This window comes from Mirounga leonina, unplaced genomic scaffold (assembly GCF_011800145.1).
Source record: "Mirounga leonina isolate KUSES-001 unplaced genomic scaffold, KU_Mleo_1.0 Mir_101609, whole genome shotgun sequence".
In the NCBI taxonomy this organism is placed as follows: Eukaryota; Metazoa; Chordata; class Mammalia; order Carnivora; family Phocidae; genus Mirounga; species Mirounga leonina.
Window position 1 is genome coordinate 8,320,798 of NW_023270164.1, and position 18,730 is coordinate 8,339,527.

Below are 18,730 nucleotides of genomic sequence, written 5' to 3' on the forward strand. Positions count from 1 at the left end.
GAGTGAAAGAGCACAAGCAGGGGGAGGAGCAGAGGGAGAGGGAGAAGCAGACTCTCCACGGAGTAGGGAGCCGGACAAAGGCTGATCCCAGGACTCCGGGATCATGACCGAAGGCAGATGCTCCACCGACTGAGCCACCCAGGTGCCCCTGGAAGGATTTTTCAATAGACAGTTTTGTTATGAGTGGTTAACTGTTTGGGGGTGTGTGGGGTGTCTATTTATTTATTTGCTGCTGAAACCCGAGATGGAATGTCTATTTAGATCCTCACCCCATTACATAACAAAATATATCCCAGTAGATTAATAAATAAAATAAAATAACCAATCATAAAAAAAAAAAGGAAACAGAATTCATCCTTCAGATCTGTAAGTTTAAAAGCAATGGAAGAAATTACTAAAAGATAGATACAAGCACACAAACTTTAAATTTCTGCTTATGTACAATGCCATAAACAATACTAAAATATAAATTGGAATAAACTATCTGCAGTGAAAATACCAAGCAAGGGGTTAATATCTTATTGTACAAATCACTTACAGAAATCAACTACATAAAGGCATGAACTGATCATTCACAAAAGAAGAAATTGAAGTGGCTAATAAATATCTGAAAAAAAAAGTGTTTGATCAGTAATCAAAGAAACACTTGCAAATAGCAAAGCCATGCTGGTTTTTACCCTTTCAAGTTAAGAAAGTTTAAAAAGTTAGCTTCCTTAATGGCTTAATATGAGAGTGGGGGCAGTAAGAACTTAGCCATTTTTTTTTCTTTTTTTGAAGGAGCAATGAGAGCTTTGTTCAGATCCTACGGCCCTAGACTGTCATTCTTAGACTTTGTTGAAGTATAAATTTGTATGATCTCTTGGGCAAGTAACTTGGTGACTTCAATCAAAGAGCTTTAGAAAAGCTCCCACTCTCTTACCCCATAATTTTAGGGGTTTTAGGACTCTATCTCAAGGAAATTCTAAAAAAGTATGTACAATATTTTATGCACAGAAATATTCATTTAGAAAGTATTCAATTAGAAAGTATTACATGCTTCATGTTAGAGGATAACAGTCCAGTAAAGTACGTCCATGACATGAATATAATGCAGTTTTTAGAAATTAAAATGTGAGTATGTATTGAATCATTATCTAAGTTTTTTGTATTTGCTCATTGAACCCTCACTACGAGGATACTGGATATCTTCCCTTGGCCTTTCCGGGTGCACCCACTGCTTTTCTCCAGCTTCTTCTAACTGGTATGGGCTACATCAACAGGATCCCTTGCCTTCTAGCGTCTGGTTGGCGTAGGTCAATGGAGAGGACCGGGGGAGGCAAGAGAGGAAATTTGGGTATTATTTGTCCTGGCTCCCTCTCTGTGAGTTTCCTGTGGCTGAAAGCCTCCCTGAACTAAAGGCCACAGGTTGTGTAGGCAGCCCCCACCAAACACCACTGTCACCAGGTTCTGATAACTGTTCTCTCCCTTTACCCCTTCACAATGATGCCTTCTTGTTCTCACCTGCCTGGGGATACGGCGTGATTCCCTGTGGTTTCTCTTCATCTTGCCTACCTCTTTTAAAATATTTCCTTTTTTAATTTTTTTAAAAAATTTTATTTATTTATTTGAAAGAGAGAGAGAGCACGAGCAGGGGAAGAGGGAGAAGCAGGCTCCCCGCCAAGCAGGGAGCCCGATGCGGGGCTCGATCCCAGGACTCTGGGATCATGACCTGAGCCGAAGGCAGACGCTCAACCAACTGAGCCACCCCAGGCGCCCCTAAAATATTTCCTTTTTGATAATCTCTCCAAATGATCTAATTAGAGTTTGCTGTTTCCTCCTGGGACCCTGACAGATACAACGGCTTACGGGATCCTATATTTGAGGAGATAGGCACAGAGAAGCTAAGTAATTTCCCCAAGGTCACACAAGGGAAGAAATAATAATTGTAGGGTATGTCGAAATTGTTCCTTTATTTATCTATTTTAAAATAACTTTTATTGTTTTTATTACAAAAGATATGCAAAATATGCAATACAAGCAAATAAAATGAAGAGAATACCCATATTCCCACTCATCTAACCCATCCATTATTTATTTAATAAGAATCCCACATTTTTGTCTCCAGGCAAACTCCTGCTTTTCATCTCAGGCTCTATGTTTAATTGTCTACTCTCTAACCTTCATCTGGATGTCTCAAAGTCACTTGAAACTGAACATGTCCAAAACTAGCCTCATGATCTTCCAGATTCTAGCCACAACCAAGTCTTGTCAATTTTACATGTAAGTGTCTCTAATATGTCCACAGCTCTCCAGCTGCCATCACCCACCTTAGTCCAAGACACTATCACCTCTTTCTTTGAAGAATTCCAAGCTTTGGTCTCCCTGTATCTATCTACCCTTGTCCCTTTCAACCCATTATTTACACAGCAGGCAGATAGACCTTTTCAAAATGCAACCTAGTCGTATCACCCCTTGCTTAAAACCTTGCAATGGCTTCCACTGCTTTAGAATACAGACCAAGGGTCTTACTTTGGCCCAGCTAACCTCAGCAGTTTTGTCTTCTGTGCTCCTTTCTTCCCCTTGCTTAGCTCCACTGTCTGGCTTTCAGCTTTGCCAAGGAACCATGCTTCTTTCTACCACTGGGCCTTTGCCCACATTGTTCCCTCTTTTTGGGACTTTTTTTTTTTCAAGATTTTATTTATTTATTTGAGATAGAGAGTGCGTGCAAACACGAGCGGGGGCGGGTACAGAGGGAGACAGGGAGCACAGATTCCCTGCTGAGCATGGAGCCCAATGGGGCTCGATCCCAGGACCCTGAGATCATGACCCCAGCTGAAGGCAGACGCTCAACCACCTGAGCCACCCGGGCCCTTTCTGGGATATTTTTACACACGTCCCCAAAGTTAACCTCCGGAGTGGTCAAGACACCCTAACACTTTCTTCTTACTAGGAACCTTTCCAACATAACATTTATCAGAGCTTACTTGAACACATCAAGCATGTGGTTGCCTGTCTCCTTCACTAGCTCCTCTAGCAGACTGTAGGATGAAGTTCTTTGGCTGTCTTGTGTTGCCTGTGCAACCCCAGTACTTTGCCCTGTGCCTAGCACATAGTATGAAATCAAATATTTGAATGAAAAGAAATAAACATAACAGGGATAAGGACAAAGTTGGAAGAATCATATTAGAAAGGTCTGAATTCTTTATATCTATTATTTCCTCTTTCCTCGCTTCAGAGTCTGACAAGATCTAACACACCCCAGCTCAGCAGGGGTGTGCTTCTCCCTCTCCCTCTGCACCCCCTTATGCTCTCTCTCTCAAATACATTAAAAAAAAATCTTTAAAAAACTGGATAAAGAAAAGACTATATCTATATTCCCTTACAGTTTCTTCAACAAGATTGTTTGGTACACAATTGGGGGGAGCAAGGAGAAATATTTATAGGTGGGCACGGATTCTAGTTAACTTCCTGGAGTTCTCACCACTTACTCTAGATGTTATAATTATATCTGTTTTGAGGGTTCTAGTGATGACAAAATCAGCTCTAGGAGGATAAAGTGGAAATTTAAAGAAGGGATAAAACTAGCAAGACGCTGGTTGTACAGTAAAATATGTTCACTAAATATCTCTCTTTTTGGTAGGATGGGAAAACACCTGTTTTTTTGCTTTATTTCAGCCCTTATCTTCACTTTTAAAGTGCAGGTCCCACTTAATCTGACAGCTGAGGGGTTTTTGTTTTGTTTTGTTTTTAAAGACTTTATTTACTTATTTGAGAGAGGGAGAGAGCACATAAGGGGGGTGTTGGCAGATGGAAAAGCAGATTCCCCGCTGAGCAGAGAGCCTGATGGGGGCTCCGTCCCAAGATCCTGGGATCATGACCTGAACCGAAGGCAGAGGCTTCACCGACTGAGCCACCCAGCCGCCCCTGATAAGTGAGTTCTTAATTTTCTCCCCTACTTGCTTCGATTTGGGTCAAGCACCTCAGCTTGGACAACCCCACAAAGAATCAATAATCGCCCAGGCGGCCCCAAGTGACAGTGCCCACTTCACCCCGCCCCCTCCCTAGGGAGGGGCCCGCGGCTGCGCACACCTCACCCAGCCTCTTGTGACGTCACAAAGGAGCCCACCCTAGTGTGCCGCACCCCTGCGACCCTGCCGTCCAGGTCCCCGTCCTTCAAATACCCGCTTCCCTTAGCCCACCTGGCCCAGTCCTCTTTTAGTGATGGCGCTGAGAATAAAAGCACTAGGCTGAAACCCCCACGGGGCCGCCGCAGCGCCCTTCGGTGGCGTCGCCCGCCCCTCGGGGCCGGAGAAATAGGCGGAGCCAAGCTGCGGTAGCCCTAGGCTCCCCCGCCGCCCAGTAGGCTGGGATCCTGGGGCGGCCTCGGGAGCGCGCGGGGCCGAGACCCCGGGGAGCTGGCGAGGCGCGCGCCCGTAGGAGAGGGGCGGGGAGCAGAATGTCGGCTCCCGCCCGGGCGCGCTCCACAACCAGGAGCGCAAACGGCTCGGCCGCCTCCCGAGGTGGCGGCGGCGAGAGGGACAGCGAGGCGGAGCGCGCGCCCGGAGCCGGGGGCACAGCTGCCCAGATCTCCGACCCGGACTCCAGCTTGGGCGCGGCCACATCCTCCGCGTCCGGGTTGAGCATCGGTTCTGAGTGGCGGACTTTCTCCAGTCCGTTTTCCAGCTTCCTGTCGAACGCGTCCAGAGCGGACCCCGGATACGAGAAGAGCTCCGGCGCGCCCGCCCAACTCCTCTCCAGTCCTGGCCCGAGGACCAACACAGACTCTAGGATTGGCCTCTGGGGCTTCGGCGCCCACGGCCTGAACCACCAGATCCCCATGTCTGCCACCGGCCTGAGCACCGCTGATGGGGCCGCCGCAGCCTCCAACCCGGACGCAGGCCATCCCCGGGTACCGATACCAGGACCTGCCCCGCCCTCAGGCCCCCCTGTAGGGTCGATACCTGAGTCCACCCCGCCCGCAGTGCTCGGCCATCCCCGAGTATCAGTACCAGGACCTCCTACATCCACCAACTCTACCCGAGAGCCAGTGCAAGGTTCTGGCCCGCCCGTGACGCCCGGCTTCCTCAAGGTATCGATGCCAGCACCTCGTCCACCCAGTACCAATCCCCAAGTGTCAGCAGACGGGATCGCCCCGCCCTCAGTGATCAGCTCCTGGAGTTCGGTGCGAGGACCTCCCACACCCAATAACTCCCCCGTAGAGTCATTGCAAGGGTCCTTGCAGTTTTCAGGACCCCGCTCCCCCCGACTATCAGTGGACGGATCTGTTGTGCTCTCGAACTCCTCCCTAGTGTCGATGCAAGGGTCCGCCCCACCCTCAGTGCTCAACTCCCCCCGGAGTTCGCTGCCAGGATCTGCCCCGATCTGGGACTCCTCCCGAGTGTCGGTGCAAGGGTTCGCCCCGCCCTCAGAGCTCAGCTCCCTCCCGGCTTCGCAGCAGGGATCGCCCCAGTTCTCGGAGTCCTCCCGAGCGTCGGTGCAAGGATCCACCCCGCCCTCAGTGCCCGGCTTCCCCCAGGATTCGGTACAAGGACCTCTCACGCCCAGGAACAACCCCGGAGGGTCGGCACAAGGGTCCACCCAGCCCTCAGTGCCCGGCTCCCCCCGGGATTCGGTACAAGAACCTCTTACGCCCAGGAGCTCCTCCCGAGGGTCGGCACAAGGGTCCACCCAGCCCTCAGTGCCAGGTGCCCCCCGAACATCCGCGGAAGGATCGGCTCCACCCCCGGACTCCCCTGGAGGAGTAGTACAAGGGGCCGCTCCGCCTTCAGTGCCGGGCTCTGCCCGGGTGTCGGTGGAAGAATCGGCTCCGCCCCCGGACTCCCCCCGAGAGTGGGTAGAAGGGTCCGCCCCGCCCTTGTCCCGCTCCACTCCTCTACCTACGCCCCGGGAGAGTCGCAACCAGAGCATGGCGAGTGGGGAGACGGCGAGCACCGCGGACCACATGTTCGACGTAGTCGTGATAGGAGGCGGCATCTCAGGTCAGTATGGACCGTAGCGGTAACCTGAGGGCCCCTGGCCGGCCCGGGGTGGGGGGCTTGCCGTAGCGCCGCAGCATTTGGGGATCTCTCTCATGCATGCTGGAGTGCAACAGTGCCCGGCCCCGGACCCTGCGAGGCGAGAGTGGGGGTTGGGCCAGTTTTGCTGGTGGTGTGAACTGGACAGAACAATAATTTTACTACTACTATTAAATACTAGCATTTAATGAACTCTCGCTGTGCAGTTATATTCGGTACTTTACTTGCATTTCCTCAATCCTCAGCAGTCCTGTGAGATGGGTACTCGCCCCCATTTTACAAAACCAAGTAACTGAGGTCTGGAGACTTTCAGTAACTTTCCAGAGGTCAGACCACTTAGCCAGAAAGTGGCCGAATGATTTTTTTCCATTCAAGACCTTCACTTCTAATCCCTGAGGTGGCTGCTTCGCCTCACTGATTTCAGGTCCTTTGCCATAAACAAAACATCAGTGTTGGGATTTTTGTAGTATTGAGGTAGTAATAGTGTTATTCTGGTTCTGCTCTTCTCCAAGCACTTTTCCTTAGAAAATTTGGTAAGTGAAGAGGAAGGAAGAATCGTTTAGTAAAAGTTTTTTGTTTTTTTTTTTTTAAAGGAGAGAGGGTGGGCTCTTAGTTTTAACCTACTCCGGCTGTTTTTTTTTTTTTTTTTTTTTTAGAACTTGTAGGAAGGTGTAGGGCATGTATTGCCCAAAGGGAATCTCTTTGTGAAGCAGAGGCCCACAGCTGGTCAGGGAATGCCCTGTTGTGTCCTTTCATAAGAGCTCCCAGTGACCGAATCCTGTCCTGTATGGAGCTGGTGAGTCTGGGTTCCCCTGGTCCTGTCTTAGGTTTGCAGCTGACCAAGTGCATGAGGCTTGCCTGTATCTTCCTGGAAACCTCATCATGACTGATATATTCAATTGTCACATAGGCTGTCATAATTGCTAAAATTTGAAATTTAGGAATTGTGTTTCAGCCCTAGCTAGAATCCCACATGAATCTGCCCAGGACCTGGGAGGGTGTTAATTTCTGAAATATACCTGCAGGATCTAATGTAGAAAGAGGGAGAAAGAAGGTCGAAGGGAGGAAGTAGGATGGCCCTATAGTAGCTATTTGTATGTGTAATTTTTGTGGGGGGGAGACTCTGAACATGCTTAAAAATTAATTTTGAGTGGAGATAGCTTTTGACTTGATCTCTTGAGGATCAATAGTCTGAATCGCCAGAGGAGAGGTTGGCCTGAGCTGTTGCTTTGACACTGAAGCCAGTGCTAGCAAAAACATGCCTGTATGTTGGAGCATCGGAAGAAAGCAGACCGTGGTGGAGAGTAAGAAAAAGAAGTATATTTCTCTTGTTTCTATTCATTCATCCCTTCATTCATTCAACAAACACTTGCCGAGTGCCTGCAGTGAAGAGAACTGGTCTTTCCAAAAACCTAGTCCTCCCATGCATGCCTCCTAGAAGCAATGTGATTGTTGATCACTGGGAAATCAGTGTTCTGATTGTGTGGTGTATAAATTGATTGGTTCTCTCTCTTCCCCCATCTCCATACCGTCCGCTTTCACAATTTGGGGTTCTTTCTGGGATTTTATCTTTGTCCTTTTCTTGTTCTGTGCTCCACTATTCCTTAAGGAGTGTTTTGTCTTTTATTTTCCCTCTGCCTGATTACCTACTGTTTCTCCCTTTCCACACCTTCTTCCCAGTAGTTGGTCGTGAGCAGAGGTGGATTTACCCGGTAGCTGGCGACCCTCATGCTTTATGACCTTACAACTGCAGGTGCCTTCTGCTTCTCATTCTGGATAAATAGCTTCATACTGTGTCTTGTATTGGTAATTTTGCATCCTTGTTTCTTAAAGAGGACACCCAAATCATGAGCTTCAGGCCCCTCAAAACCTGGATCTGCCTGTGATCACTATTAATCATTAATTTGTTTGTTTCATTTGGGGGAAAGGAGAGGGCCTTTCTTGCACAGTAGTTCACACACCTATCTCAGCAGCCGGCTTCCAGTCCATTAGTGACAGTGGAAAAGGCATGGGGCTTCCTCTAATATCATCTCCGTCGCTCAATTGGAGTGATTTTAACACCCACAAATGACCAGAAACATTGCATTCTGGCTGTGATGCCTTCCCAAGATGGTTCACAACTAAAATTCAAAGTAGATGCAAGTCTGGCTCAGGCTAAACCCTGCACACAGACTGGGTATTTCATGAGCAGCTGAGAGGCTTTACTGCTCAAGGGGTTCTTGAGATGCCAGAAACACATCATACTTACATGTACTTAGCCAACTTAATCCCTCTAGCAGTTTTAAATGCTTTGGGATATTTTTATAACTTTTGTCACAACTTGCACACTTTAATATGCTACCCACACACTTAAAATATATGGCTAGTACTCAGCATCTGCAGGGTCATTACTTCTGTATAACAGTGTAGCTCCCAGAAGAGTACAAATTCCAAATGACATTCCTCAAACTCAATCCATAGTAACAGAATTATCTTTCATTTTTGATAACTATCTTGGCTGTACAGAGAATGACAGCATCTTTTTTTTTAACATCAACTTTAAAGATTATTTATTTATTTATTTGACAGAGAGCACAAGCAGGGGGAGCGGGAGAGGGAGACGCAGGCCCCCCACTGAGCAGGGTGCCCCATGCCAGCTCCATCCCAGATCCTAAGACCCTGGGATCGTGACCCGAGCCGAAGGCAGATGCTTAACTGACTGAGCCAGCCATCCAGGCGCCTCAAGAGTGGCAGCATCTTAATATATCTCCCTCTTGTCATTAAAAAAACCCCATAAAACAGAGGTGCCTAGGTAGCTCAGTGGGTTAAGCGTCCGACTCTTGGTGGCTCAGGTCATGATCTCATGGGTCCTGAGATCAAGTTCTGTGTGGGGCTTCATGTTTAGTGGGGAGTCGGCTTGAAGTTTCTCTCCGTCTGCCCCTCCTCCAGTCGTGCGTGCGCATGCATGCTCTCTCTCTCCAAAATAAATACATCTTAAAAAAACCCCATAAAACAGAGCATGTCTTTTTTTTTTTTTAAGATTTTATTGATTTTTTAACAGAGAGAGAGACAGCGAGAGAGGGAACACAAGCAGGGAGAGTGGGAGAAGGAGAAGCAGGCTTCTCGCCGAGCAGGGAGCCCGACATGGGACTCGATCCCAGGACCCTGGGATCATGACCTGAGCCGAAGGCAGACAGTTAACGACTGAGCCACCCAGGCGCCCAAAACAGAGCATGTCTTATAGCCATAAAACCCCTTTTTCTGTCCACTAATCCATTACGTAATTGTATATACAATGTCAGTAGTGGAGAGGGGGAAAACCCCTGCTCATTTGTAAGTAATATAATGGTATCTTTAACATGCTCTGGCCCTTTCCTGTCATCCATCATCTATCACCAAGTCCTTGAAACTCCTTTCATTCTGTGACCCTAGGATCCTAAATTTTTATTCCACACTGATAGCTCCTTTTCTGTTCCTTTCATTGCGCCCATATTCTTGTGAACTTCCAGTTTTGAAATGGCCTCGAGGTTCAGCTGTTGATCACTGTTGTGCTCTTATGCACTTTTCCTTTCTCTTTCTCATTCTAGGACTTCAGATTTCCCTTCTCTATAGAAGGCTCTTAAGTCTCTAGTTGGGATCCATTTCTTTCTCCGAGATCCCATTCTATAATTTATCTGCTCCTGGGTATTTCAGACTTTAATGTCCTGTTCTTACTTCATATTCATCATGTCCAAAAGCCTTCTTGCCCTCCAACCCAGCTTGACTTCCTCCGTCCTTTACACCCAGTCAACAGATCCTTCTAATTCCTTGTTTGGGCTCCTCTCCATTCCCAGTGACTCCCCCATCCCCAGCATAGACCCTGGACCCCTTTGGCTCACCAGGTTATGACCGTCTTTCCAGTGGCCACCCTTTACTTTGGGCTCTCCCTTCATGCCCATCCTGCACTGTTCTCTCAGAGCTGATTTTTTTTTTTTTTCAATTTGAGCATAGTTGACACACAATGTTACATTCGTTTCAGATATACAATATAGTGATTGGATAAGTCTGTATGTTATTCTAGGCTTACCAGAAGTGTAGCTACCATGTGTCCCCTTACACTGCTAGTACAGGCTTATATTCCATATGCTGTTCCTTTCATCCCCGTGACTTATTCATTCCATAACCAGACTTCATTTTTTTAAACACTTCCTTCATCACCTTGCTCTTCTGCTCAAGACCTTCCTTCACTGGTCTGTTAACAGCCCCTCAAGCTTCCCTCCATACCCTCAGTTATCTAGCCCCACTTTGTTGGACCAGTAGCATCCCCCACTGTCCCCAACATGGAGTCACACTGCTGTCTTGTCATCAGTGCTACACCATGTTGATTTTGTCCCTTCACCCTTTCCTTGTTTTTGTCTTTCTTAACATGGGAGTGCTGCTCTCTGGCTGTTTACATCTTATCCATTCTTCAACACCTGATTAATGAGCCTTTTTAAAAAAAGATTCTATTTATTCATTGGAGAGAGTGAGCGCACACACGAGCAGGGGGGTGGGGGGGAGGAAAGCAGAGGTAGAGGGAGAAGCAGACTCCCCGCTGAGCCCAACATGGGGCTCGATCCCAGGACCCCTGGCTCGATCCCAAAACCCCGAGACCATGACCTGAGCCGAAGGCAGACGCCTAAGCATCTGAGCCACCCAGGCGCCCCTAATGACCCTTTCCTTAATCACTCTGTCTGCCCTTGATTTTTCCCTGTTAGTGCTTGTCGTCTATATCTAACAATCCACACTTACTTTCTGATGTCTATTTCTTGATGTTATTTTAACTATAGCAATTCAGTCATTGACCGTAGATGCCAGTTCTCACTCAGGAGCTGACAGATATAACAAATGACAGAAACCCAGTGGCATACGATTTTAAAATCTGCCCTGAACCGACAATTCCTGAATTGGCTCTCTGTAGGGGGAGAAAAAAAGGAAAAGAAAAGAAAAAAGCCCACCTCCAGGGGTCAATGTATACTTCAAACTCTTTGTGCCAAAGGGGTTTTTGCCAGGCAATCCAGTCCAATCACATAAGATTTTAATCCTCTCCATGGCCTCTCCTTGGTGATGATGTGGCTGTAGCTTGGAACACACATCTAGGGAAGGGGAATGCTCTGCCCTTCAAGGCAACTCATTAGGAGCAGAGCTGGATCCGCTGCCTGGACTCGTTCAAGCCCTTTGGGAGCCTCAACCCTATGCCAGGCAGTGGCTAGATCTCGGGGGAAAAGGTCTGATGGTGAGTAAGTAGTTTCCCTGCCCATAAGCTGCCCCATCCTCATGCAAGAAGGAGTCAAGAGAATAATCGACATTCATACAGTGGAAAGAAATATTATTGTCATGAGTATGAACAAAGTGCTGGGACCTTAAAAGATAAGTTTCTAAGCAAAAACACTTCAGTCATAACGCTGGATAATCCTGGGTAGTAAAAGAGTTTTTCCATGGTTTTGGAAATTTTGAAGTGTCATGTGAAAAGAGATTATTTCCAACTAGTGTCTAAGTAGTGGAACCTCCCCCATATTTTTATCCATGAGCCGAGCTCTACTTAATTGAGCACACTAGCCACCCAGAGGTCGGGGCTGTATAAAATCAGCAGGGACTGAATCCTTTTCATCCTCTGAGACAGAAAAGCCATTTTGCAAGAAGGTTGACTAATGTTCTGAATTCCGACAATTGAGTCCACAACATACCACAATTTCCCTTTTTGCTGAAATATATCACCCTGAAGAATCATTTCTGCTGAGAGCATTTTTGGCATTTTAACCCATAACTTGGCAGCAGACACTTGTGGTTTTGTAGTGATTAAGAAAAACATTTTAAAAACTCTGCTTATTTTTGGCGCCTTAGTTATTTAGATACTTTGAGGTTCAATGCAGACAGGGCATTAATGTTCTGCCTTTTAGAACACTTCTTTGCCTCTGTTTTGTATTTTTTTCTCAAACTAGGATCCTTTCAGTTTAGAAATTTGTTGATGTTGAACAAAAAACAAGAATATTTGGGTTCTGATTTTTTGAAATCTTCGTGGTTGAATAGATTTGGGGTTTAGCTGACGTTTAATGGACCGTTTTTGCATTTAACCAATACTAATTGGCTTGACCCAACACGTAATCCTCAGCTAATGTAAAAAATATATTTAATAATAGATCTAAGTACAGTATAATTATATAAGTATAGTGTAACTGTAATGTAATTGCATCACAGAGACCCATAATTGAGAAAGAGAAAGGTGGAAGCTTGTTATTGGAGAATATGGGTCATACAATCTTTGTGCAGATGTGACATACACATATTTTATATATAACCGATCTTGTCAGTATTTGGATTCAGGTGTACCCAGAAAGACTGAGGTTCTGTTGTAGTTTTAATTTTTAAAAAAATTTTTAAAAGATTTTTATTTATTTACACAAGCAGTGGGGAGGGGCAGAGGGAGAAGCAGGCTTCCCGCTGAGCAGGGAGCCCGACATGGGGCTCAATCCCGGGACCCCAGGACCCTGACCCGAGCAGAAGATAGACACTTAACCCGACTGAGCCACCCAGGCGGCCCCCTGTTGTAGTTTTATATCACATACAAGCGTTTGCAAAAGCATAGACATCCAGTCAGCCCTTGTTTGAAGACCATGCTTGCGTGTACGAGGTGGGTATGGTTCATAATGACAGTTCCTTTTCATGTTAGGTTTGAGCGATCAGAACTGCACAAAATGATCCAAAAGTAGTTTAGTTACATTTTTCACTATTGTAAGGTTTGAGACAAGTTGGTTGTTAGGACTGTTTTTTTGCCTTTATGGTGAAAAATATTTTATAGTTTTGCCAGGAATTTGTATTTTCTTCCGGATGATCTGCTCCTTATTATGTTGTCATTTGGCATGATGAATTAGGGCAGCTTAAAATCTTTTTCTTTTTCACATTTAAAAACAATTTTTTAAGTCATCTCTATACCCATCTCTATAGCTCAAACTTACGACCCTATGATCAAGAGTTGCACACTCTACCGACTGAGCCAGCCGGGCGCCCCCAGGGCAGTTTAAAATCTTTAAACTATGGTTTTGTCATTTGTAAAATTAGAGGTTGGATTAAGTTGGATTATGTTATACGTGATATATCTTCCAGGATCTCTTTTAGTAATTAGTAGTCATCCTACTGTCTGTCTCTTCAGCTTTCTCTTTTGAATCCCCTCCTCAACACGTTTTTCCTTCCATGTTGTATTCTGGAAACGGTTTGCATGATCTCTTATGTTGACGTCCTACACTAACTTAAATCCGAGTCTGGGGCTCTCTTACACATGCTCATTCACACCTTCTCCATGACTTCTCTGAGCTTTAGTTTCAAAGCCCTTTTGTAGTTGTTGCTAAGCCAAAGTAAACAAAACCCCACTTTATAGCAATAATTAATCAATTGATTAGGTAAAAGTGTCAATAAGAACATAAACATCAGATGATGAGCTTTGAGAGTTGAGTTTATTACATATTAACCATGTTCCAAGGTCACAGATTTGCAACCTGTAAAGGCTCACAGGGACCAACACAGAGGCTCGGAGGGATCAAGTGAATTACCAAATGCCACAAACTTGACTTTGGACCCCTAAAATGTTATGCAGTGTTGCTTCTACACCCCGCCTCGCAGGACTTGCCCTGTAGGCCCATTCCTAGAAATAAATAGTTTACTTTACTTTGACACTTTATGCTCTAAAACCTGGTGACTATTGTTTCGCAGTAATTTATATTTTAGAATATGTTACATGGCATGTTACTGCTTCACGAACATTTATACTTAAAAAGATGGGACACCCTATTAAGGTCAAATGACTTTTATAGGAAGAATTTATTTCCTTTTTTGAAAAGTCCATACCTGGTGTGTTTATGATACTGTGTAGCAATTGTTCGACTAGTTTCCATCAGTGGTTCTTAAGCTTTTGGATGGTATCTCCCTTTGAATATCTGATGAAAGCTACTGAAACTTTCCACCAAAAAAATGCATATTTTTACTCATAGAATTTTTCTCCCTGCCCCAGGCCAACATCAGATGTTATGGAAATGCCATCAGGGTCACTGTCCCTGTAGTATAAATATTTGGGGCTGAGACTGAGACATCACAGAAGTGGCAAAAAATAATTCAAAGGATTCATTAGGTCATTAGACAGTTACAAGTAATGAATATGTAAATAGATAATGATAAAAACAATCAAGACATCTAGGCTGAAAAATAAGGCACATGCATCTCCTGTATTAAGTCATGATAAATCAAGCAGTGAACCTGACATGCTTTGGAAAAAAAGAATTTGGGGAGACAACACGGGTGAAGAAAATGGAAGGCTGTGGTGGTTGATGTGATTTTTTAAAATAGTTTTCCAAGATTGGTACTTAAAGATTTTAGGTATTGAAATGAAGCCACTGATATTAAATATACATTTGTTACTTAACATGCATTTGTCATAGCTTATGCTCCTCGGTCATTGGAAGCATTTGACAAAATTCGGACCCAAGTAGAAGAGTGAAATTTTCTAGTTTATCTGAGAGTCCACTTGTCTCTCCAGTGACCATGTGACACCCAGGAACCTTCCGTGCCGTTCCAACTAGAAACCTGAAATGCTGTTGGTGTTTGAGGTTATTTGGGGGGTTCACTGCTGGCACAGACAAGGGAAGCAGGAAATGACAGACAAGGAAAGTATTTCATGGAGGAAGTAATACTTGACAGAAGTGTTGTGAGTTTTGGATAAATTCCGAAATGCAACAAAAACGACTTTTTCTTTTTTTTTCTTTTGTTTTTAAAATTAGAAACTTTTTTTTTTTAAAGATTATTTATTTATTTGACAGGGAGAGAGAGAGAGAGCACAGGCAGGGGGAGCAGCAGTCAGAGGGAGAAGAAGGTTCCCCACCGAGTAGGGAGCCCGATGCGGGGCTCGATCCCAGGACCCCAGGATCATGACCTGAGCCAAAGGCAGACGCTTAACGACTGAGCCGCCCAGGCGCCCCAGAAACATTTTTTTTTAAATTGAAGTGTAGTTGACACATCATGATGACCTTTAAGGTGACCGTTTCCAGATTAAATGGGTTTGCTTTGAGCTGTGCCTTAAATTCCAGACCTTTTTCTTGCATGCCTGCCTGTGTTTGTTCATTGATTCGCTCATTCATCCATTCATTCGATAAATATCTGTTGATCGAGCACTCACTGTGTGCTGTGAGCAAAATTTATGTTTTCCTGCTTTGGGAACATTGCTTCTAAACCTTTAGTGTGAGCTGATGTTTGACTATACTTTTTATTGTCCTCAGAGTCTGGAGTCCAAGAGTCCATATGTACAGTTATGTAAGAATTCTGTTGGCCAGAGATCACGTTGCTGAATAATGGAAAGTTAACTTTAAAAACTTAATATGTGATACACACTCTACACATTCCTAGGTGGTGATGAATGTGAAAGTTGAAGAAAAATGTCACTTTTAGGATTTAAGAGGAAGAACTAGGAGAGGCAGCAGAGCGTAAGCTGCAGCTGCACTAAAGTTTTGCTTCAAAACTCTTAGCTTGTGCTCTAGGCATTGTTCACCTGGGTCCCTGTCCAGGGGAGTTTATTACTGTCAATATTTGGATATTCTTATAAGAGATGAAACCAGCTTTCCCAAAGTGTGTTTTGAGGAGGGGTTTTTTTAACAGTGCAGACGGTGCAGAAATGCTGAGTTGAACAGGTCTCTTCACTGCAGGACTTATTAGGGCCTTTCATATGCCAGTGTGTGCCACACATTTCCCAGAAGGAGAAATGGCATATGTCGCAACGTCCAGGGACACTGATACTTTTCCCCTGAGCATCTTGAGCACTAGTGTTCCCATAAAACATTTTGGAAACTATCGCTTTAAACCACAGTGCATCTTAGTGTGCAGAATCTAGGGACAGCGGTGTGGAGGGCCCTTGGTGTATTTTTTAAAAATTTATTTATTTGAGAGAGAACACAAGTGGAGTGGGGGGGGACGGGAGAGGGAGAAGCAGATTTCCCCCTGAGCAGGGAGCCCGATGCGGGGCTCAATCCCAGGACCCCAGGATCATGACCTGAGCTGAAGGCAGACACTTAACCAACTGAGCCACCCAGGCGCCCCCCCCCCCCCGGTGTATTTTTAAAGTTTCAGTGAAAGAATGGGGTGGTTCATGAATTAAGGGGTAATTGCATTCCCCAACTCGGGTGAGATCCATTTATCTAAAGTGAAGATGAATGCTGAACAATAATCAAATTAATTAGGACTGTCTAGACAACCAGTCTGTTGAATTTCGGGCAAATTGAAGTTAATTGTTAGCTTTCATCTATTTACCATTTGAGACAGCACTGTCTTTTAGCTTATCAAAGGGATTAGAAGATTTGGCATTTTCAAAAGCAGAGAATTATTTCTCTGAAAGGAAGCACAAATGCAGATGGATATAGGGATCGGAATGGTTATATATATCCAGGACAAGTTTGAGTGTGCATTGATACTCTCTGTTCTCTTTTGCTAAAAAGTACAATACTGGGTCAGAGGCCAGAAAATGTACTTGTAGTATAGACTCTGCTGGCTTACTTAGGCATAGACGTTAAAATGATGTGGCACCCTGTCCTTGTCAGTCTTTCTTAGTTGCTCACGATAAATATAATCTAAGCGTTAGAAACTTCCCTGTTGCCTTCATCCAGGTGAGCATGGTTTCGTTTTCTCAGTATGCAACTATTCTATTCATTGCAACAAGCATTTAAGCACCTGCAACACGACAGGATCTATTCTGGGATGCAAAGATGTATAACACATTTCTGGTCTCAAGAAAGTCCTAACAGACTAGTTACGAGTCAGATCTCTGGGCAAGGGGTCATGATGCCTTGGACGAGGGCAAAAGGCCACCATGACTTGGACCAGAGTGGCTGTGGTTGCAGTGGGAAGCAGGTAGATTCCGAACATTGTCTGAGGCCACAACCAGGAGGGCCTGCTCCTCGAGTGGATGAGATATATGACAAAAGGAGAAGAGTCAAGAATAGCTTCGAGAGTTCTGACCCGAGCATCTGACTAAATGGTGGTGCCATTTACTAAGTTGCAAGGGGCCAGGGGAGGAATGAGTTCTGGGGAAATATCAAATGTCCTGCTTTAGATGTATTGAGCTGGAGATGCCGCAGTGACCCTACTTTCTTGGGGGCATCATTCCAGCACTTTATGTCTGGTGCCAGGTGGCACTGGGTGCTAAGAAGAAAAATAAAACAGGCTGACAGGGACAGAGTGCGACAGAAGATTAAAACCCTTGCCTGTATTGAAAGTGCAATCACCGGACATTTTTCATGAGGAATATGCTCTGTTTCAGGGTTTGTTCTAGTGAAGGAGTGGAGACACCAGGTCATTTGTTGTGGAAGGAAAACCAGAAATTGAACTGGAAAGGGTAGCGCAAGTCAGATGGACGAATTCTTTTTTTCCCCCCTCAAACAGAGTGATATGAATGTACTTGAAGAAGGCAGGTGAGGGGAAGGGCCCTTGGCGAGGTAGAGGTGGCAGGGCTAAGTGTGAGGCCGGGTTCCACAGTAACAGATTTGTTCCCCAGGAAGCAAAGGACCATTTCTTCGAAGGCTTCATTGCAGATATTACGAATTCCTTCGCCAGGTGCGCTGTGTGGGTGAGATCATTCCCTGCACCGTTTCTTTGGGGAGGTTGGGCACCGCAAGACATTGAAAGCAGGGCAGAATCTGTGGGAACACGGTTTCCAAGGGCAGTGGCTTTAAGAAGCTGGAGCTTGGTTTGAGGTTGCCATGGCGCCACTGTGGCCTGCATACTTCATCTCATCCGGGCCCTTCTGGTCCGATAAGCAGCAGTAACAAAAATAAATAAATAAATAAATAAATAAATAAATAAATAAATAAATAAATAAATAAAGTATTTTGCTTCTATTTGCTCTATAGTATCTCAGATCGAACACGATTTCTTAGTATTGTTATATAAAACAAAACAATTGCCTGAACTCTCAAGACGACATGTGCTTTTAAAAGCAGCCTTGCTTTTTTTTTTTAAAGCCTGTCTAATACATCCTTTCACCTATTTTATTTTGCTTTATGCAAAACCCAAATGATGGAAGAAAAATTGGAAGGGAAACTATGTTGTTTTAAACTCCTCATTCCTGTTTAGAATACTTAATTGCAAAGTGATTAAAGATTTGCTTGCGCCCTGCTCCTCCAATTTTCCTGTTTTTCAGATTTTTTTGTTATTTATTTATTTATTTATTTATTTATTTATTTATTTATTTTGCATTTTGAAAGTGATTGGATCCTTATTTACACAGTAAGTTTTTATCGAACTCTTTGTGAACGTGGCTTCTCTGAGCTCTCTACTCTCATAGAAAACCACAAGACATTTGGGAGTCCGCATTCTTTTCCTCCTAAGGAGTTTGGTTTGCCATGATTTGGGAGAGGAACGGCTCTTGGTACAGATGCAATGAATGGTAGATTTTACCAGTGCCCACTTAGACCTCTTCCTTACAACGGACCCATGGGAGAACAGAGACTTTAGACGCAAGGACACTTGAGCATCTAAGACACCTTTCCAGGGTGGCCCTTCATGCCTCACAAGCCAATGAATCTCATACACCTGCTGATTTAATACACACTCTCCCCTCCCTGACTTTATCCCTCTCCTCACGGATCTGAGGCCCAAGAGTTTATACCTCTAACAGTGTGTGGGGGAGCCGGCTTCTACTGGCTGGAAAGGCCTCTTTCCAATTCCACATTCAGTGATACCACATT

At 45.0% G+C, this 18,730-nt stretch overlaps 1 protein-coding gene across 1 annotated transcript in view; it reads left to right on the top strand.

The window, feature by feature from the left end:
* The first annotated feature begins 4,955 nt into the window (after positions 1 to 4,955).
* The window catches only part of MAOA (monoamine oxidase A), a 69,756-nt gene continuing 55,981 nt past the window's right edge, over positions 4,956 to 18,730 (top strand). Inside the window, exon 1 of the mRNA XM_035003353.1 lies at positions 4,956 to 5,978. Coding sequence (XP_034859244.1) covers positions 5,075 to 5,978 — 904 coding nt within the window. The 5' untranslated portion in view covers positions 4,956 to 5,074. The remainder of the gene's footprint in view (positions 5,979 to 18,730) is intronic.